The 19,720-nt window shown below is 51.1% G+C and overlaps 1 protein-coding gene across 1 annotated transcript in view; it reads right to left on the bottom strand.

The window, feature by feature from the left end:
• Nucleotides 1–16,740, bottom strand: part of LOC119856933 (zona pellucida sperm-binding protein 1-like) — a 32,129-nt gene extending 15,389 nt beyond the window's left edge. The window contains exons 1-12 of the mRNA XM_043516321.1: nucleotides 16,499–16,740; nucleotides 15,645–15,766; nucleotides 15,080–15,473; nucleotides 13,723–13,866; nucleotides 12,745–12,929; nucleotides 12,561–12,658; nucleotides 7,274–7,401; nucleotides 6,991–7,180; nucleotides 6,752–6,902; nucleotides 6,454–6,538; nucleotides 5,278–5,403; nucleotides 4,585–4,716 (exon numbers count right to left, since the gene is read on the bottom strand). Of these exons, the coding sequence (XP_043372256.1) occupies nucleotides 4,585–4,716; nucleotides 5,278–5,403; nucleotides 6,454–6,538; nucleotides 6,752–6,902; nucleotides 6,991–7,180; nucleotides 7,274–7,401; nucleotides 12,561–12,658; nucleotides 12,745–12,929; nucleotides 13,723–13,866; nucleotides 15,080–15,473; nucleotides 15,645–15,766; nucleotides 16,499–16,685 (1,942 nt within the window). The 5' untranslated portion in view covers nucleotides 16,686–16,740. The remainder of the gene's footprint in view (nucleotides 1–4,584; nucleotides 4,717–5,277; nucleotides 5,404–6,453; nucleotides 6,539–6,751; nucleotides 6,903–6,990; nucleotides 7,181–7,273; nucleotides 7,402–12,560; nucleotides 12,659–12,744; nucleotides 12,930–13,722; nucleotides 13,867–15,079; nucleotides 15,474–15,644; nucleotides 15,767–16,498) is intronic.
• Nucleotides 16,741–19,720: the final 2,980 nt, after the last annotated feature.

Below are 19,720 nucleotides of genomic sequence, written 5' to 3'. Positions count from 1 at the left end.
AGAGCAGGTCAGTTTGCTCCCCCACGAACTTGACCATAGCATCCTGCCTGCTCTCATCACCCACATCCCTCCTCTCTTTGTATTCATGTAACGCTTTACGCGACTCCGCAATTGTTTGCCTCCGTGCATTCAACTGGGCCCTATCACTGCGGGAGGACTGCATGAGCTCGGCAAACTTCGTCTCGAGTTCAACTTTTCCACCTTCTAATCTGGACCAGCCGCGGGGACAGAGTAGATAGGGGCCGCATTGAACCATTTGCACCTGCTGTAGGAGGAGAAAAAGGGAGGTTAGTATTTTAAAAGATACACGTTAGAGAACAAAGGGGACACTTTCTCAGTGAAACAGGCAATTCATAATACACAGCACATGTTCTTTCTGTACAAGGTCTCATTTTGCCTCTCATACTGAAGTGCCTGCCACTTTGGTGTGAGTAAGCCATCACATGCGGCCGGGCAACAGAATTCAGTTTGCAGCTCCTTGATTTTTGTACGACACTGTTCTGTGTCCCTGGAGTAGCCTCTTTCCATCATGGCCGAGTTTAGCGTACATATTTGCGTTCCTTTTTTTGGAACTTAGTTGTGCCATAAGAGATTCGTCTATCCAACATGCAGTGAGATCCAGTATCTCCCGTTCGGACCATGCTGGAGCTCATCTGCGAATCTGGGACTGCGTGGTCTCTTGAGATGGTGGACTCTGCATGGTCGCCTGTGCTGATGGTGACCAAACAGGAAATTCAAAAGTTCCCGGGGCTTTTACTGCCTAGTGCAGCGGAGTTCAGAGAGTTGTCCAGAGCGGTCACAAGTGAGCATTCTGGGATCGCTCCTGGAGGCCAATATCGTCATATTGCGTCCACAGTACCTGTAACCCGGAACTACGATCTCGATTTTAGTGCTACTCCACTTGCCCAGGTGGAGTACAGAAATAGGAATAAAGAGCCCTTACAATCAAAAAAACTGGTTTGGTCGTGTGGACGGAACCAGTTTTATTTTGAGGTAACACTGTTATTTTGGAAATAACCGCATACTGTAGACCAGGGCCAAGTCTTTCTACTTCTGCAGGAGAAACATTTTATTTGGCCATTTTTCTATCACACTCAGCACTTGTCCCCTAAGTGGAGAAGTTTCATCCTCTCCTCCAACTCTCTCCTGTCTAGTGTCTCTGCCCCTGAAGTCAATGGAAGGATTCCCATGACTTTGAAGCAGGCCTTTTCTGTCAGTGGAAAATCAGCCCTCACCTTCAGTGTCTGGAAGAAACCCCACGCAATGCCATTTTATACATGTTCAGAACTGGCCTTTCAGTAGGCTACTGAGGCCTCCCTTCTTCTTCACCCTACCTTTAGAATTAGGGATAGCCAGGGTTTTCCGTTTAAAGATTTTAATAGGCAGCAATAGCAAAAAGACAGAAGTTACACCCTTGTGTCTGAAACTTGTTCTTCTGCTGCCACCCTATTCTTTTGGCTCCAGGGTAGTTCGGTTAGCTAAGCTCCCCTCTCCATCACTACAGTCCTGGAAAGCACATAACCCGCCCCCCTCCCCCACTGTCCATCAACCAGTACTGATGCCCAGTTTTGCATCATTTAAATACACCGTTGGGTTGTTGGAGGAAACAGCTTATTGCTATTGTTGTATCCTGGCACAGATCGGTGCTGGCAATCCCGATGCAAACATTGTAGCTTGCACCATTCCCTGTGGATTGTTTCCGGTACCCTAAGGCAATCATGTGTCTTACTTCTGGGCCAAGATGATACCAAGTCTTTCATGTGCAAGATGTGACAATGCAATCAGCATAGACAGTCATTTAGCTGGTAGAAAGAAAGGCACAGGCACCCATCCAGTTGCATGCAACTTGTATCTCCAGTGTTGCGTTATTCCTTATAGTTAGCTGTCCGCTGCCAGTGTTGATCTTTCAGGGAACCCCCTCTCTCTTCTTTCATAGACTTTAAGGCCAGAAGGGACCATCCTGGTCATTTAGTCTGACCTCCTACGCATTACAGGCTACAGAACCTCACCCACCCACTCCTGCAATAGACCCATGACCTCTGTCTGAGTTACTGATGTCCTCAAATAATAAATATAAAGACAAAACTAAACAGAATCCCCCATTTACATTAGTTTAAACCTGCAAGTGACCCCGTGCCCTGTGCTGGAGAGGATGGCAAACCCCCACCCACAGGGTCTCAGACATGGGGGAAATTCCTTCCCAATCCCCAAAATGGTCACCAACTAGATACCTTGGGGAAAGAATTCTCTATAGTAACTCAGAGCCCTCCCCATCTAGTGTCCTAGTCTCCAGCCCCTGGAGATATTTGCAGCTAGCAGTCACAGATCAGCCATGTGCCATTGTAGGCAGTCTCATCCTACCATCCCCTCCATAAACTTATCAAGCTCAGTCTTGAAGCCAGTTAGGCTTTTGCCCCCCGCCCCCTTTGAAAGGTTGCTCCACAACCTCACTCCTCTGCTGGAGAGAAACTTTTATTTAATCTAGAGCCTAAACTTCTTTATGGCCAGTTTATATCCATTTGTTCTTGTGTCCACAGTGGTGCTTATGTTGTTAATTCCTCTGTGATAGTTATCCCTCTGCTGCAGTTGGAGAGAGCATTCATCACTCTCTCTCCTCAGCCTTCTTTGGGTTAGGCTAAATAGAAAGTATTTCAGTCTCCTCTCCTAAGTGAGGTTATCCATTCCTCTGGACATCCTCGTAGCCCTTCTCCAGATCTGGTGCAGTTGGAATTCATCTTCCACATGGGACCACCACAACTGCATACAGTATTCCAGATGAGGTCTCACCAGTGCCATGTATGATGGTACTAGCACTTCCCTGTCTCTACTGGAAATACCTCACCTGAGTATCCCATGACTGGTTTAGCCTTGTTCCCAGCTGTAGCACAGTGAAATCGCAGAGTCAATCTGTGATCAAGCAATACACCCAAGTCTTTCTCCGTTGCTTCTAGTGGATAAGTGCCCAGCTTTCAGCAAAAATTCTCCTCGTTAGCCCCCACGTACAGAACTTAAGCACAGAAGCAAAGGCCTTTACAACTACAGCACGATCTTTATACTACCTTGAAATTTTAGCAAATGGCAAATTCGTTGCCTTGTGCCTGTAAGCCACCAGGCTTCAATTCGTTATTGTGCCAAGCCATGCGGCAATGCTTTTTACAGAGTAACAAAAGCATGATCCCTGCTGTCATCCTCTTCCAGTCCAGGACTCCGACTTGCAACACTCCATTTTGGGACGCAGGAGTAGCCAGTCAGGCAGAGCAGGGACTCAAACCACGTCTCCTAGATCTCAGGAGAGTGCCCATGCATTTCTAGGATACACATGCCTTTCGGCTTTTTCCATGAGGAGTTTTGAGGCATTGGTTTTGCCTACTGCAGAATGAAAGTTGACATTTAATGAAAGTTTGTGTTGCTTGGCCTGCCCTCAGCATGTGCTTAACTCCATGCATGCATGCATGAAGTCATTACACATGCACGTTCAGTGTCTGCAGGATCGGGTCCCACAGCAGGCAACCCTAGAAGATAGTAGTAGTAGAGGGGTTAGAACAGTTACACCACGTTAGCGTGACTGGCCCTGTGGGTTCTACAGTAGGTGGAGGGTGTTGACATGGTAGGAGCAGTGGGAGAGAAGATTTTAGCTGTTGGAAGGGGATTTGGAGAGGAGCTGGAGGGCTGTAGTTTCCCCAGGTGAGATGGAAGGAAACTAATGCAAATGGAGAAGGGTAGAATGCCGTGTAGACAGAGGCGAGGGTGTAGATGTAGCCGAGGTAGCTTTGGCCTAGCCAGATCAAGCAGTAGAGCAACAGCAGCACAGGCTACCCACGGGAGTGCAACCCAGAGGCCCAGGTAGTCTTGTATAGTCCATGCTTCCACTACTGTTATTGCAACTCGCTTGATGAAAGCTCGCTCATTTACGTCCGTGTGTGCACACTACAGCCACACTTTGGAATGCCCCATAGATATAGCCTACGTGTCAAGAAGCAGAAGATACAGCTGGGATCTCCCCCATAAGTTGTAAGGCAGGATGCTTAAGGTCTTGAAGCACCAGGTTTCCCAGTCACTAAACACAAGGGGGAAATCTTCACCACCCCTGTAAGCTAGGGGCTGGCCACAGCCCCCACAGAAGACACGAGAGTTTCTAGTTACCAGACTTAGGCTCGTCCCCGGGCTTGCTCACATGGACTTCACGGTAGATTGGCAAGAACCAGTAGTTCTTACTGTGTGCCCAGTGGAGTTAGAATCTAGCTCTTCACAGGAAAATTAGCCAAAAAGTCTCTAGTTCGGCTGACTGGCTACCCCTCCCCCCCATAGGGCCCCAGGAGACAAGACAACGTCACTTGATTTACCTTGTCTAGTGCTAGCTTGCAGTCTTCTTCCTGTCCTCTATGCCACATCCTATTCTGGTGTCTATCCCTGCAGAGAGGTCTGTTCTGCTGCTGAATGGGGAAAAGCTACAAGGCCAGTAGTGGACCCCTGGCCTCAGCAACTGCTGTTCCCTCCCCCAGAGGGACACATGCTACCACAAGACATTAGAGCAGTCCAGAGACTTTATTTCTGCCCCCCCCCCCCCATTTCACAGTCATTTGCCTTGGAAGATTTGGGACCTTGCCATCCAGTTGCTTCTCCTACAGAGTAGTGTCACAGTAACGAGAGAAACCACAGCCACCAGTGAGAGCATGGCCAGAAGCATCAGGGTCAGGTCCAGTCTCGAGACAGGGTCTGGAGGAGGAGGAGGAGGGGAGGTTAAGACACTCCAGATTTGTGGAGGGTCTAAAGTGTGGAGACGACACCTGGACTTCCCTGCCCCGGTAGTGCTCCCCCTACCGCTTAGGCCAGCCTTCATCAGAAAGATACTTGAATTGTCAACTCACTTTTTAGATTGTGAGTCAGCACCACCATCCCATTGATTGCCCTCTATTGGATGGCTGAGGCAATGCTAGCCCCAGTGCATTGAGTGCCATGGAGGCTCAGGGCATACAAATCACCATTGAGGTGCTAAAGTGTCGTCCCCCCCCCCCCCCCCAAGTTGGCTGGTTTGAGACATCCTATGAATGTCCAAAGAATAAGGAAATAACCCAACATTGGCCCACTCATAGGAAGCACTCACAGGGGTGGTGTTAGCCAGCATTAGCTTACATATGGATCGTCAAGGAGTGACTTCTGCATGTAGCCCCCCCATGAACATTTATATTAGAACCCCCTAGACAGCATTGACTTGCACAGTAATCTGGAATACAGCAAGATGTCAGTTGTCCTACGAGGGGTTAACAGAAAACTCACCCTTGTTCTCATAGACGTGTTCTCTCCACGGCTCTGGGCTCTCCTGGAAGATCACAGGGCCATGAGAACTCACCAGGTCCTGGGGCTCTCCTGTCCCATTGTCAATATCCAGAAACCGGCGGCCTCCTGGGAGATGGAATGGAGAGTTAGGGAGCTGTCCATCCAGGGCCCTCTGGTTGCGAGTGTGCATCATGTGATGAAATGCAGCGTCACCATGGACTCAGCCATGAGCCCTTACAGGCCTCCTGACAGGTTGTGGTACCAGGTATTAGATCTTCATGAATTGCTTATTTGAAGCGTGGGAGAAGATGGGAAGAAAGGCCATTTCATCATCAGGAGTAGCAGACACTCCACTCTCCAGAGGCAATTTCTAGTATGGTCTCCTATATAGGGCAGGTGTAGGAGATTAGGCCATTTACCTCTTAGCGTTAGCCCATCATACCCTAGCTAGTGCTACAGTACATGGTAGAGGTACATAAGGAGCTGGGATGAACTCCTTCCAGTCAGTATATAGCACAGGGCTGGGCAAACCTTTTGGCCTGAGGCCAATATTAGCATTGCAAAACTATATGGAGGGCCAGGTAGCGAAGGCTGTGCCTCCCCAGACAGCCTGGCTCCCTCCCACTTCCTGCCCCCGACTGCCCACCTCAGAACCCCCCCCCCTGCCCCCAACTCCTTGTCTCCTGACTGCCCCCTCCCAGGACCCCTGCCCCTAACTGCCCCCTGGGACCACACCCCTATCCAACCCGCTGCTCCCCGACAGCCCCCACCGGACTCAGATGGGGGATCCAATGCCCCGACTGCCCCCTGAGCCTCTGCCCAATCCAACCAGCCCCTGTGCCCCCCAGGACCCTCAGCCCCTTATCAAATCCCAACCCCCTTATGATGCTGCTCAGAGCAGCGGGAGCTCACAGCCCTACTGGAGCAGAGTGCTGGAGGTGTGCTGAGGCTGCGAGGGAGAGGGACAGTACGGGAGTGGCCGGGGGCTAGCCTCCCCGGCCGGGAACTCAGGGGCCGGGCACAATGGTCCTGCGGGCTGTATTTCGCCCACCTCTGATATAGCAGGACAGGCAGATCTCTGTTCACTACGAGTCCTCTGGTATTTGGGAGGGGAGCTTGTAGAAACCCACATGGATTTCAGACCACTGGTGTCCGGATGAAGCCACTCTCACTTACTTGTGGCAGCTCCTGATGGGCACATGGTCCTGCAGGGCTCCAGCCGGGAGGGGTAGCAAGCAGAGGCGCTACAGTAAATGTACACCTAAAATCCACATAAGTGAGAATAGAGTTAGTGAGTGACTGGCCAGTGCTGCTAGGAGCCAGGAAGTAGATCCACAGCCATCCGTTTGGTTGTGCACGTGCAGCGCCTCAGCAGAGACAATTTGAAGGTCAGAACCTGACTAAAATAGGAGCTCCTGCCCCTGCACTCCGACGTCCCCCTCCTCACCCCCTTTATATGCAGGCCCCTTCTCACCTCTCCGACAAGCACCACTGGGGAAGCGGAGTCCACAAAGGCAAAGGTGGAGAGGACGAAGCGCTGGTGGTGAGTCGGGAAGGGCAGCTCTGATGAGGCAGGGCCCACGGGCACAAGCTGGGTTCTGTAGTTGTCTCCCAGGAACGGGCACCTGGGAGCAAGGCATGAGAGAATGGTGGACCAAGGAAACTGCCTTCCTCCTCCCCAAGCCATGCTCCCCCTCCAACCCAGCCACTCACCCGTCCACCAGGATGGGCCACTGCGGCTGCTGCAGGGGGTTAGCGCTTGGGGTGGCCCAGCACTGGTGCAGAACGAGAACCAGGGATGGGTCTGTTCTCTGCAGGATGCGAACCTCCATGTAGACAGGGTCCCTGAGCACCTTCACCACAGGGTAGTCTCTCTCCGCGAGATAGGATCTGTAGCTCAGGTCTGTGGGGGAGAGGGCAGGAGGAGAGCAGAGCTGAGACACCTGTGGTCCTTCAGGGGGATGGGATCTCAGTGCTGGAGTGAGGGGTCACCTACCTGTGGCGATGCGCAGCTCAAGCCGGAGGGGTCCTGCCTGGGTGACTGGAGCAGGTGTGGGGGGCAAGAAGACCTCGACCTGGACTGGCAGAAAGTCACTGGCATTGTAGATGCAGCGAGCATGGAGGCTGCACAGGAGAGAGCAGAGGGAGGAGACAGGGGCTGATGCTCTGTGAATTCAGATTGAGGCCACGCTGTTTCTGATAGTGACCTTATTAGTGCTTGAGACAAGCAGGGTCAGGCCCCATCAGTGTTTGGATGGGAGACATCCAAGGATGCGAGCGTATCAACCCTTTTAGCATCTCAGATGTTCTGCCCTACAACGCAGGGACTCAGCAGGAGTGCCTGAACACGGCCACAGGGGGGCCTTCTCAGACAGGCTAGAAGCACCTGCTCACTTGTAACAGGTTTCAGAGTAGCAGCCGTGTTAGTCTGTATTCACAAAAAAGAAAAGGAGTACTTGTGGCACCTTAGAGGCTAACAAATTTATTTGAGCATAAGCTTTCGTGAGCTACAGCTCACTTCATCGGATGCATTCGGTGGAAAATACAGTGGGGACATTTATACACACAGAGATCATACACACTGTAAGGAGAGTAAGGAGACTGAATTTAGCCGTATGGAGTGGAAATCTATCAACTTCATGACAAAAAGCTTGTACAGATACAGACAGACATCTTCCTCTCCAAATGCAAAGAGATGGACAACATACCAAGAGGACTGAAGGGAAAAAAATCCATTACAATCTGCATACCACACAGACTATGCCAACAGCTTGTGCCACACACTCTCAAAGAAACTGCGGAACCACCTGGTCAACATCCTCTACAGCAAACAGGGAAAGATTACGAATGAGCTCTCAAAACGGGATACTCTCATAAGAGCCAACCTTCCACACAAACTTCCTCATGGCTGGACTTTACAAAAAGTAGACAAGCCATCTACAACACACTTGTCCTTTTTCTCTTGTAGAGAAGCAGGACACTAAACTCTTGAAACTACTACATGCCACAAGGGGCCACAACAGAGGTTCCCTTATCCCACCCAGCAATATTGTTCATCTGTCCAACTATACTCTTAGCCCAGCAGAAGAATCTGTCCTATCTCGGGGCCTCTCCTTTTGCCCCTCCACCCCCACGAACACGATACAGTTCTGTGGTGACCTAGAATCCTATTTTTGACGTCTCCGACTCAAGGAATATTTCCAACACACCTCTAACCAACGTATTAACCCACAAGGACCTTCCTACCAACGCTACAAAAAGAAGGATTCTGGGTGGACTCCTCCTGAAGGTCGAAACAACAGACTGGACTTCTCCATAGAGTGCTTCCGCCGACGTGCACGGGCTGAAATTGTGGAAAAGCAGCATCACTTGCCCCATAACCTCAGCCATGCAGAACACAATGCCATCCACAGCCTCAGAAACAACTTTGACATCATAATCATAAAGGCTGACAAAGGAGGTGCTGTCGTCGTCATCATCATGACAGGTCGGAATATGAACAAGAGGCTACTAGGCAGCTCTCCAACACCGTTTTCTACAAGCCATTACCCTCTGATCCCACTGAGGGTTACCAAAAGAAACTACAGCATTTGCTCAAGAAACTCCCTGAAAAAGCACAAGAACAAATCTACACAGACACAGCCCTGGAACTCCAACCTGGGGTAGTCTAACCTGGAAATCCTGGACGCCCCATCATCTCAGGCATTGGCACCCTGACAGCAGGATCGTCTGGCTATGTAGACTCCCTCCTCAGGCCCTACGCTACCAGCCCTCCCAGCTATCTTCGAGACACCACTGACTTCCTGAGGAAGCTACAATCCATCGGTGATCTTCCTAAAAACACCATCCTAGCCACTATGGATGTGGAAGCCCTCTACACCAGCATGCCACACAAAGACGGACTGCAAGCCATCAGGAACAGTATCCCCGATAATGTCACAGCTAACCTGGTGGCCGAACTTGGTCCTCACCCATAACTATTTCACATTTGGGGACCATGTATACCTTCAAATCAGCGGTACTGCTATGGGTACCCACATGGCCCCACAGTAGGCCAACTTTTTTATGGCTGACTTAGAACAACGCTTCCTCAGCTCTTGTCCCCCAATGCCCCTACTCTACTTGCGCTACATTGATGACGTCTTCATCATCTGGACCCATGGAAAAGAAGCCCTTGAGGAATTCCACCAGAATTTCTACAATTTCCATCCCACCATCAACCTCAGCCTGGACCAGTCCACACAAGAGATCCACTTCCTGGACACTACAGTGCTAATAAGCGATGGTCACATAAACACCACCCTATATCGGAAACCTACTGACCGCTATTCCTACCTACATGCCTCCAGCTTTCATCCAGATCACACCACACGATCCACTGTCTACAGCCAAGCTCTACGATATAACCGCATTTGCTCCAACCCCTCAGACAGAGACAAACACCTACAAGATCTCCATCATGCATTCTTACAAGTGAAGAAACAGATTGACAGAGCCAGAAGAGTGCCCAGAAGTCACCTACTACACGACAGGCCCAACAAAGAAAACAACAGAAGGCCACTAGCCATCACCTTCAGCCCCCAACTAAAACCTCTCCAACGCATCATCAAGGATCTACAACTTATCCTGAAGGACGACCCATCACTCTCAGACCTTGGGAGACAGGCCAGTCCTGTCCTGTGCCAGTCCAGGACAGCCCCCCAACCTGAAGCAAATATTCACCAGCAACCACACACCACACAACAGAACCACTAACCCAGGAACCTATCCTTGCAACAAAGCCCGTTGCCAACTCTGTCCACATATCTATTCAGGGGACACCATCACAGGGCCTAATCACATCAGCCACACTATCAGAGGCTCGTTCACCTGCGCATCTACCAATGGGATATATGCCATCATGTGCCAGCAATGCCCCTGCCATGTACATTGGTCAAACTGGACAGTCTCTACGTAAAAGACTAAACGGACCCAAATCGAACGTCAAGAATTAGAACATTCAAAAACCAGTCGGAGAACACTTCAATCTCTCTGGTCACATGATTACAGACCTGAGAGTGGCGATCCTTCAACAACATAAAACCAGACTCCAACGAGAGACTGCTGAATTGGAATTAATTTGCAAACTGGATAAAATCAACTTAGGCTTGAATAGAGACTGGGAGAGGATGAGTCATTTCCCCATGTTATTTCTCTCCCCACCCCACCCTCCACTGTTTCTCAGACGTTCTTGTTAACTGCTGGAAATGGCCCACCTTGATCATCACTACAAAAGATTTTCCTCCTTCCCCCCGCCCCCGGTAATAGCTCATCTTAAGTCATCACTCTCCTTACAGTGTGTATGATAAAACCCATTGTTTCACGTTCTCTCTCTCTCTCTGTGTGTATATATAAATAGATCTCCCCACTGTATTTTCCACCAAATGCATCCGGTGAAGTGAGCTGTAGCTCACGAAAGCTTATGCTCTAATAAATTTGTTAGTCTCCAAGGTGCCACAAGTACTCCTTTTCTTTTTTGCTCACTTGTTGTCACATCTCTCTTGGCAGCATTCTCAAGTTTGCCACCAACTGTTATCCAAGCTCTCTTTCCACCAACCCTGTAGTGAGTTATCCAGGTGGAGGCCTTCTCAGGTCAGACTGGCTGTGCCTACTTGTCATCATTGGAGATCACATAGCAAGTGGCATGTAGAATCATAAGATGAGGATTGGAAGAGCTAGTCCCACCCGCTGCTCAAAGCAGGACCAACCCCAACTAAATCATCCCAGCCAGGGCTTGGTCAAGCCAGGTATTCAGAACCTCTAAGGATGGAGATTCTGCCACCTCCCTAGGTGAGCATTCCAGTGCTTCACCACCCTCCTAGTGAAATAGTCCCATCCCACCCCCCAGTAGCCAACCTCGACCTCCCCCACTGCAGCTTGAGACCATTGCTCCTTGTTCGGTCATCTGCCACCACTGAGAACGGCCTAGCTCCATCCTCCTTGGAACCCCTTCAGGTAGTTGAAGGCTGCTATCAAATCCCCCCCCACACTCGTCTCTTCTGCGGACTAAACAAGCCCAGTTCCCTCAGCCTCTCCTCATGAGTCACGTGCCCTAGCCCCCTAATCATTTTTGTTGCCCTCTGCTGGACTCTCTCCAGTTTTTCCACATCCTTTCTGTAGTGGGGGGACCAAAGCTGGACACAGTACTCCAGATGGGCCTCCCTAGTGCTGAATAGAGGGGAATCGTCACTACCCTCCATCTGCTGGCAGTGCTCCTACTAATGCAGCCCAATATAGTAGTAGCTTTCTTGGGAACAAGGGCCCACTGTTGATTCGTAGCCAGCTTCTCGTCCACTGTAATCCCCAGGTCCTTGTCTGGGGAACTGCTGCTTAGCCAGTCGGTCCCCAGCCTGTACCAGGGAATGGGATTCTTCCCTCCTAAGTGCAGGACTCTGCACTGGTCCTGATCGAACCTCGGATTTCTTTTAGCCCAATTTTCAATTTTTCCTAGGTCACTCTGGACCCTATCTACCTCTCCCCCCAACCTAGTGTCATCCATTAACTTGTGAGGGTGTAAGCCATCCCATCATCCAGATCATTAATGACGAACAAAACCAGCCCCAGGACCGACCCCTGGGGCATGCCGCTTGATACCAGCTGCCAACTAGACAGAGCTGTTGATCACTACCCGTTGAGCTTGACGATCTAGCCAGCTTTCGATCCACCTTTTGCCAGCAAGTTAAAGTAGTATGGGCTGGATGAATGGCGAGACTACTGTGGGAGACTGTATCAAACTTTGTTAGAGTCAAGGTATATCATATCCACAGAGCCAGCTCTCATCATAGAAAGCAATCCGGTTGGTCAGGCATGACTTGCCCTTGGCGAATCCATTTTGGCTGGTCCCGATCACCTTCCTCTCCTCCAAGTGCTTCAAAACGGATTCCTTGATGACCTGCTGCAGGATTTTTCCAGGGACTGAGGTGAGGCTGACCAATGTTGGCATTTGATGAGACAGTCAGCTGCACAGAGTGTCCTTCCCTTCACAAAGCAAGATTTTTGCCCCATGCCCCATTAGGGATCAGGTGCATTGCCCCACACTCAGAAAAGGGGATGTCCCCGACTGCAGGGAATCCATACCTGTAGAACATCCCCCAAGTCCTTTGGTGCTCAGGAGAGGCTGTCGAAAGAGATTGATGGATCGGATCTTTGCCAGGGGAAGTATCTGGCCTCACGCTTGCACTGTGGAAGGGCTGAAGACTGCTCACCATCACTTCCTTGCTAGTCAATAGAGCAGGCCAACTTACATGAAGGTGCTGTCCCGGGTGATGGAGCCGTCTGGCCCAGTCCGGATGTCGATGCCAGAGATCAGCTGGTTCTCATAGATCAGTTTGTCATGGATCACCTGGAAGAGTGGAGACATGGGGCAGGTTAGTCCCCCAAGACCCTGAGCAGAGCACTCACCCTGGCTTCCCGTGGGTGTCCCCTCACCTGGACTGTGGTGCCGCACTGCATGAGGGGGAAGCGGAAGATCACAAAAGCCTCAGTCATCCTGATGGGGTCACACCCTGCCTGGGCATAGGCTAGCCGGACACTCTCCAGGATGATGGGGTGATCAGACACGTCCCTGGAGACCACCAGAACAAAGTGACCGTCCAGGAGGCACTGAACAGTGACTGCAACACAAAGGAGCAGGATTAAGTATACATGTTCCTGGTATAGGAATTGGGCAAGAGTTCCATGCCACACCACGGATGATAGATTGGAGAAGAGCCATGAGAAATATTAGAAACCAGGCCTTGTAGTGACCAAATTCTGTCTCTTTAGACAGAGAGAAGGTTAAGTATTTAAAGAAGGTGTAGATCGGAGAGCGAGGGTAGTTAGCCATTGGAATGGTTTGCCCAGGGTCATGGTGGATTCTCCATCACTGATAAGGCAAGACTGGATGTCTGCCAAGAGATCTGCTCTAGGAGTTATTTCAGGGAAATTCTATAGCTTGTGTTATATAGGAAATCAGACTAATGATCACAATGGTCCCTTCTGGCTTTGGAATCTATCAAATGAAGCCCCAGGGGGGTAAGTGGGTTTGCCTGACACAGCATGATTGCAGCTCATGTTGTGGAGGAACAAGACAAGCCGGCAGAGTTATCCATCGATCCGATGATGGAGCACCAGCCTGTACCGTCTGATGGTTCTTCCTCTGCCACCACACATTTAGTGTTTGCTCTCAAGATCTGCCAGGCATTGGGCAGCTGAGGAGAGACCGTGATGTAGGAAGGAATCCCTTTGCACACAACTGATGCCAGCTGCAGCCTAGAGAGAGAGATACAAAGACATTGTATCCAAGGCTACTTCACTATGCTAGTAGGTAGTGACCAAACTCATCTGAGAGCTATGGCGTCTCACCAAGCTTCCCAGGACAGAGATGGCAAAAGGCTCCATAAGCTGACAGGAGGGCAGGTCTCCTACCTGTGTTGCCATAGTAGCAGGGGGTAGTGAGGTCAGTCTCATCATAACAGCAGCCAGCCTGGAAGCAAGCAGCTTGGCCTGGGGCATCTGCACAGGGAATCTTCCCAGCCACCACACGGCACTGCTCCTCTGTGAGATGGGCACCTGGAACAGCAGGGTGTGGATTAAAGAGAGCTAGAGATCCTCTGAAGGGATCACAAGAGACCCTTCCCCAGAGGCTTTTGAATATCTGTAGTGACCTCTGGACAAGTGGCCGACCTCAACACCAGTCCAACCCTCTTGCCCTTCCCCAAAGGGCTGCAAGAGCTCCCACCGTGGTCCTCCATCCCAGCTCACCCTGCCCCCACAACCATAACCTCCAACCACATACCACCTCAGACAGCATTGTGCTCAAATCCCCACCCCCGTCCTCCAGATGTAGCACGTTGCCCTTCTTAGCATTAAGCCCGATACCAGGCTTAAAGTTTCACATGGAAATTCAGGCTCCTGATCTGCTGCTGCGTCAGAGCAGAGCCCCCACCCACACCCTACAGCCCCCTCCACACAGCCAGCAGTGTGGTCCACTCCCATTTATCACAGTTAGCAGTTCTGGGGTGGGTTTTTCTAGCCATCTTATGAAATGGTGATCAGACGCCTACTCTAGGAATTTTTCCTTTATTAAAGTCACTATCTCCCTTTACTGCTAATGGGGCAGAAGCTAGCAGGATGGCCACCATTTCCCCATAGCCGATCAGAGGAAAGTGCCCCTCATAAACATGGCTGTGAATTTCTTTAATGAGACTGAAGCTGTACCTACAGGCAAAGTGGCTGCCACTCTGGTTTAGGGGAAGGGCTAGACAGGACTCTAAGAGCGCAGAGGGACTAAGAGCTGTGGAGAGCCTGCGTGAGACGCATGGGGAGAAGGAGACAGATTGCAAGCAGATGTGGCGGTGAGATCTGAAGGGAAACAACATCAGATCCCAAACCCTGGGATAGTGGAGGAACAGGGGAAACCCCTCTGAGCAGCCAATGGCAAGGACACATTGGTGGATGTGCGACTGGATTTTGCCCCAAAGAAGCTCAGACTTGGAAAGCAAGTGCTTTCCCTCTAAAGCTTTGGAAAACCAGAAGGCAAATAGCCACCCCTCCCTCTTCAAATAAACTGGGGGCGAACAGCATGATTTCTAAACGAATCTCATTTTTGATCATGGATTACAACACTGTCAACACCAGCTCGAACATGGCAGCCACAAGCAGGGGACAAGGTTCAGCTCCCCTGTAGACCAACACAGGGGTCAGAAGTGGACCATGAAACCTTCCATTAGAGGGGACCCACATGCACTCAGAACAGTTGGGGAGTCTGTGACCTCTGACACACCTATGTTGCTTGGTGGAGGAGAGATGTGGGGCACCGGGCGCACCAGGCCCGGCTGCGGCTGGGGCACCGGGCGCACCAGGCCCGGCTGCGGCTGGGGCACCGGGCGCACCAGGCCCGGCTGCGGCTGGGGCACCGGGCGCACCAGGCCCGGCTGCGGCTGGGGCACCGGGCGCACCAGGCCCGGCTGCGGCTGGGGCACCGGGCGCACCAGGCCCGGCTGCGGCTGGGGCACCGGGCGCACCAGGCCCGGCTGCGGCATGTAGCGCATGGTCTCCTCTGGGGAGAAGTCACGTTCAGTGGGCTTGGGGCAGGTCATGTTCACATCATAGGTGGCAGCAATGGCCCTGGTGCTCAGCAGTTCCTCCACTCGGACCTGCAGCTGGTTACGCCCATCCTGCAATAAAGAGACACCAGTGAATCAGTATTGTGGCATAACAGACTCTCTGTAGGCACTAAGCACAGCACTCCCCAGCTGCACAGGCTGCTGTGACAGCAGGTATGGACCCATCTACAGCTTCTGTAGTTGCTCAGGTACACTGGGGTGAGGCGCGCCAACCCCCCTCACCTTCTTATGGACATGGCAGCCATTGTAGCCAGCCGAGAAGATCATCACTCCTTGCTCACCAGATGTGACCCAATGGAGACAAATGGAGCAGTTGGTAACTTCAAAGGGTGTCCCAAACTCATCTGTGGAGAGAGTCATACAGGTCATGGGTAAGGAAGAGTTAAAGCCCTTGATGAAGCTTAGCCAGGTAGCCATGTTTGGAACAGTGACCGTGGTTTGTCACATCCTTCAGTTTAGTGGAGTTTAGCATGGTGGTAAGCAGCTCCAAAGGTACAGGACGGCCCTCATTTACCAAGTCGGACCTACAGCCAGGAGTGCTCAGAGTGGCCTAGCCAGGCCAGGCCAGGCCATGCCACACTAGGTCACGACAACAGTGAGGTGAGGCCCACAGAGGCCACAGGATTCAGGTGTCTGGAGCTCAGAGGGCTGAGTTACACCAGAGCTTGGGATACCCAGCCACATTTTGCTATGTCCTTTTACAGTCTCCCCCCCCCCCCAGCATGATTCCCGATTTACCCTTTGCTATTTTTTGGGTCACGGTCAGCAGGCTGTTGTGAGGAAAACTTAGCTACCTGGATTCAACTGTTAGGCCTAACTCCAGTCTTTTCTCCAGGGGACAGAAACCACAGACTCTCACTTCAGGAGACCAGGGTTCTCAACATTTGAGGGTAACAGCCAGGCCACCAAGAAGCACTAGAGTAGGACCTTCTTTTTCCCTTCCTAAAGTTCTCATTACATACTGTAGAAGTAAGAGGTTTCCACAGGAGACCCATAAAACCCTCCTGCATGTCTAAGAGGACAGACAACGAGGAGGCTTCTCAGCTTTCTTAAGAAGCAGCCAGGCAGCTACTTACCCACAACTTTGAAGCGGACGGTGCGGCCCTGGCTGGGAAAGACCAGCAGCTGCATCCCATAGTCTCCACAATCATACTCATGTTGCAAGACAGAGAAGCTGACCCTGTGGAAGTCCCCCTGCCCAAGGGCTATCCTTAGGGACCAGAGCAGCACTAAGCCCACAAAATACCTACAGCTCAGCCCCATGGCTGAAAGTGCTAAGAAAGAAGCCCTGCTCAGCAGCCACTTCTCATCAATGGGGAGGTTGTGGGACTGGGGCTTTCTAGGGTGAGTGGTGTGGAAGGGGCGGGGTGTGAATCAGATGAGCAGAGAGGCAGCACCTGGGGAGCTGCCTGCTGCTGGGGAGGGACCGGGTGAAAAGTGCAAAGCTCAGGGTGAAAAGTCCCATGGTAACTGATGTTTTATTTCAAGCCCCATCTCCTGGAAAGCTGGAGCTTCAAGAAAAGCACAACGTATTGCATCACTCACAATAACCTGATGAGAGTTGGTAACTCTGTCTCTGCTTCTTCCCCACTTCCCTGTTGTGTTGTGAACACTGGGGCGGAGGGGCATCGGTGGAGGGATATAAAACTTATTCAAAGATGCTTTATCTTTGCGGCAGGCAAGGTATTTAGAGAAACTGCTCCTGTGACTGGGGAATGGAGAATGGGGCCCTGAGCCTGATGCTAGCAGCTGCCAAACACGCCTCCCCCACAGCTCTGCTAGTGTAACATTACATGTCATACCTTTGGACGGATCAGGCCTGCTCAGTGCCGAGTAGGGGGATCTGTGGGCAAAACCCAGGAGGTCCAGGAAACAGTGGTGTTAATTCACTTGGAGTCACTGCGTTCTTTCTGAGTCCGTGTTGAAACAGGGCTCTGGCATGGTGCCAGGGGCTGATGGAGGTGCCACTGTTCTGCTGAGATGTGGAACTGAGGCCCATGATTGTTAATGATTTTATAGCTCTTTTCAAATAAGATTAAGGGGGTTAGCCCTGGTGGCCTGTGCAGAGTCCAAGTTCGGAATGAAACTAGTCAAAAAGCAGGGAGGCCTCATACCAGGCCTTGAAGAAACCTAACCTGGCCAAGTATGGAGCTCCACAGAACGAGGCAGGCCTCAGCCTGAGCTATGTGAAACCTGAGGATGGGACGCAAAGACACCTCAATAGGCTTGGGCCTCTTGAGCTTCTCTTGGCTGGTGACTTTCCTAGGCTCCCTCTGTCTTTTTCTCATGGCACTGCTAACCCTCAGTACGTCCACAGTACAAAATTATTTCAAAATTATTCTATTCAAATTTTCGGAAGCTATTTTATACGTTCGGTCTTCTGTGTCCCCACTAAAGCGCGTGAATATGCGTCCACGTTACCATGCTAGCATCGAATGTCGGAGCGGTGCACGGTGAGTAGCTCGCTCACAGTTCCCGCAGTCTGTAGCGGTGCATGGGATTCTTCCATCCTAAGTGCAGGACTCTGCACTTGTCCTTCTTGAACCTCATCAGATTTCTTTTGGCCCAATCCTCTAATTTGTCCAGGGCCCTCTGTATCCTATCCCTACCCTCCAGCGTATCAACCTCTCCTCCCAGTTTAGTCATCTGCAAACTTGCTGAGGGTGCAATCCACACCATCCTCCAGATCATTTATGAAGATATTGAACAAAACCGGCCCAAGGACCGACCCTTGGGGCACTCCACTTGATACCAGCTGCCAACTAGACATGGAGCCATTGATCACTACCCGTTGAGCCCAACAATCTAGCCAACTTTCTATCCGCCTTATAGTCCATTCATCCAGCCCATACTTCTTTAACTTGCTGGCAAGAATACTGTGGGAGACCGGGTCAAAAGCTTTGCTAACATCAAGGAACAACACATCCACTGCTTTCCCCTCATCCACAGAGCCACTTGTCTCATCGTAGAAGGCAATTAGATTAGTCAGGCATGACTTGCCCTTGGTGAATCCATGCTGACTGTTCCTGATCACTTTCCTCGAAGCGAGTGGCCATTGCCCTGTGGAAGCTTGCAACGCCCCACAGCTACGGGTCAGTCGGGAATCAGTTTGGAGTGGGGAAATCTACTATGGGGCTGCTGTGTTGCAAGTAGCCAATGCAATCATTGACCAGCTGCTATCAAGAGTAGTGACTTTGGGAAACGTGCAGACCATCATGGATGGCTTTAATGCGCTGGGGTTCCCTAAGCGTGGCGGGCGACAGACGGAACACAAATCCCCATCTTGGCCCCGGAACACCGGGGCGCCCAGTCCATAAACTGCAAGGGGTACTTTTCCATGGTTCTGCAAGCACTGGTGGATCACAAGGGATGTTTCACCGACATCAACGTGGGATGGCCGAGAAAGGTGCATTACGCTTGCACCTTCAGGAACTCTGGTCTGTTTGAACAGCTGCAGGAAGGAACTTACTTCCCAGACCAGAAAATTACTCTTGGGGATGTTGAAATGCCTATAATTATCCTCAGGGACGCAGCCTACCCCTTAATGCCATGGCTCATGAAGCCGTACACAGGCACCCTGGACAGTAGTAAGGAGCAGTTCAACTCTAGGCTGAGCAAGTGCAGAATGGGGGTAGAATGTGCATTTGGACGTTTGAAAGTGTGCTGGCGCAGTTTACTGACTCGGTTAGATCTCAGCACAACCAATATTCCAATTGTAATTGCTGCTTGTTGTGTGCTCCACAATATCTGTGAGAGTAAGGGGGAGACATTTATGGTGGGGTGGGAGGTTGAGGCAACTTGCCTGGTGGCCAGTTTCACACAGCCAGACAACAGGGCGATTAGAAGAGCGCAGCAGGGCACGCTGCACATCAGAGAAGCTTTGAAAGCCAGTTTCATGTGCGGCCAGGGTATGGTGTGAGAGTTGCGGTTGTTTCTCTTAAAGTTACCCACCCCCGTGTGTATGTATATATATATATATATATGAAAGGAAATAAAGTCACCGTTGTTTAAAAAATGTTCTTTATTATTTGTTGCACAAAACATTGAGAGAAATCAGAAGCTAGAGGGGGGTATTGGGTTAGGTGGGTGGAGGAGGAGGAGGGAAGGATAAGTCCAGAAACCAAATCAAAATTTAGGATATGCTAGCTTTCTGCTGCTTGTGCAATCCCCTGGGGTTGACTGTGTTGGTCCCCGTAGCCTCCCCTCCCATGTTCTTGGGCATCTGGGTGAGGAGGCGATGGAACTTGGGGAGGAGGGAGGGCGGTTATTCAAGGGCTGCAGCGGCAGTCTGTGGTCTT

This window comes from Dermochelys coriacea, chromosome 6, assembly GCF_009764565.3.
Source record: "Dermochelys coriacea isolate rDerCor1 chromosome 6, rDerCor1.pri.v4, whole genome shotgun sequence".
Lineage (NCBI taxonomy): Eukaryota > Metazoa > Chordata > Testudines > Dermochelyidae > Dermochelys > Dermochelys coriacea.
This window is presented reverse-complemented; position numbering and strand designations above follow the sequence as displayed.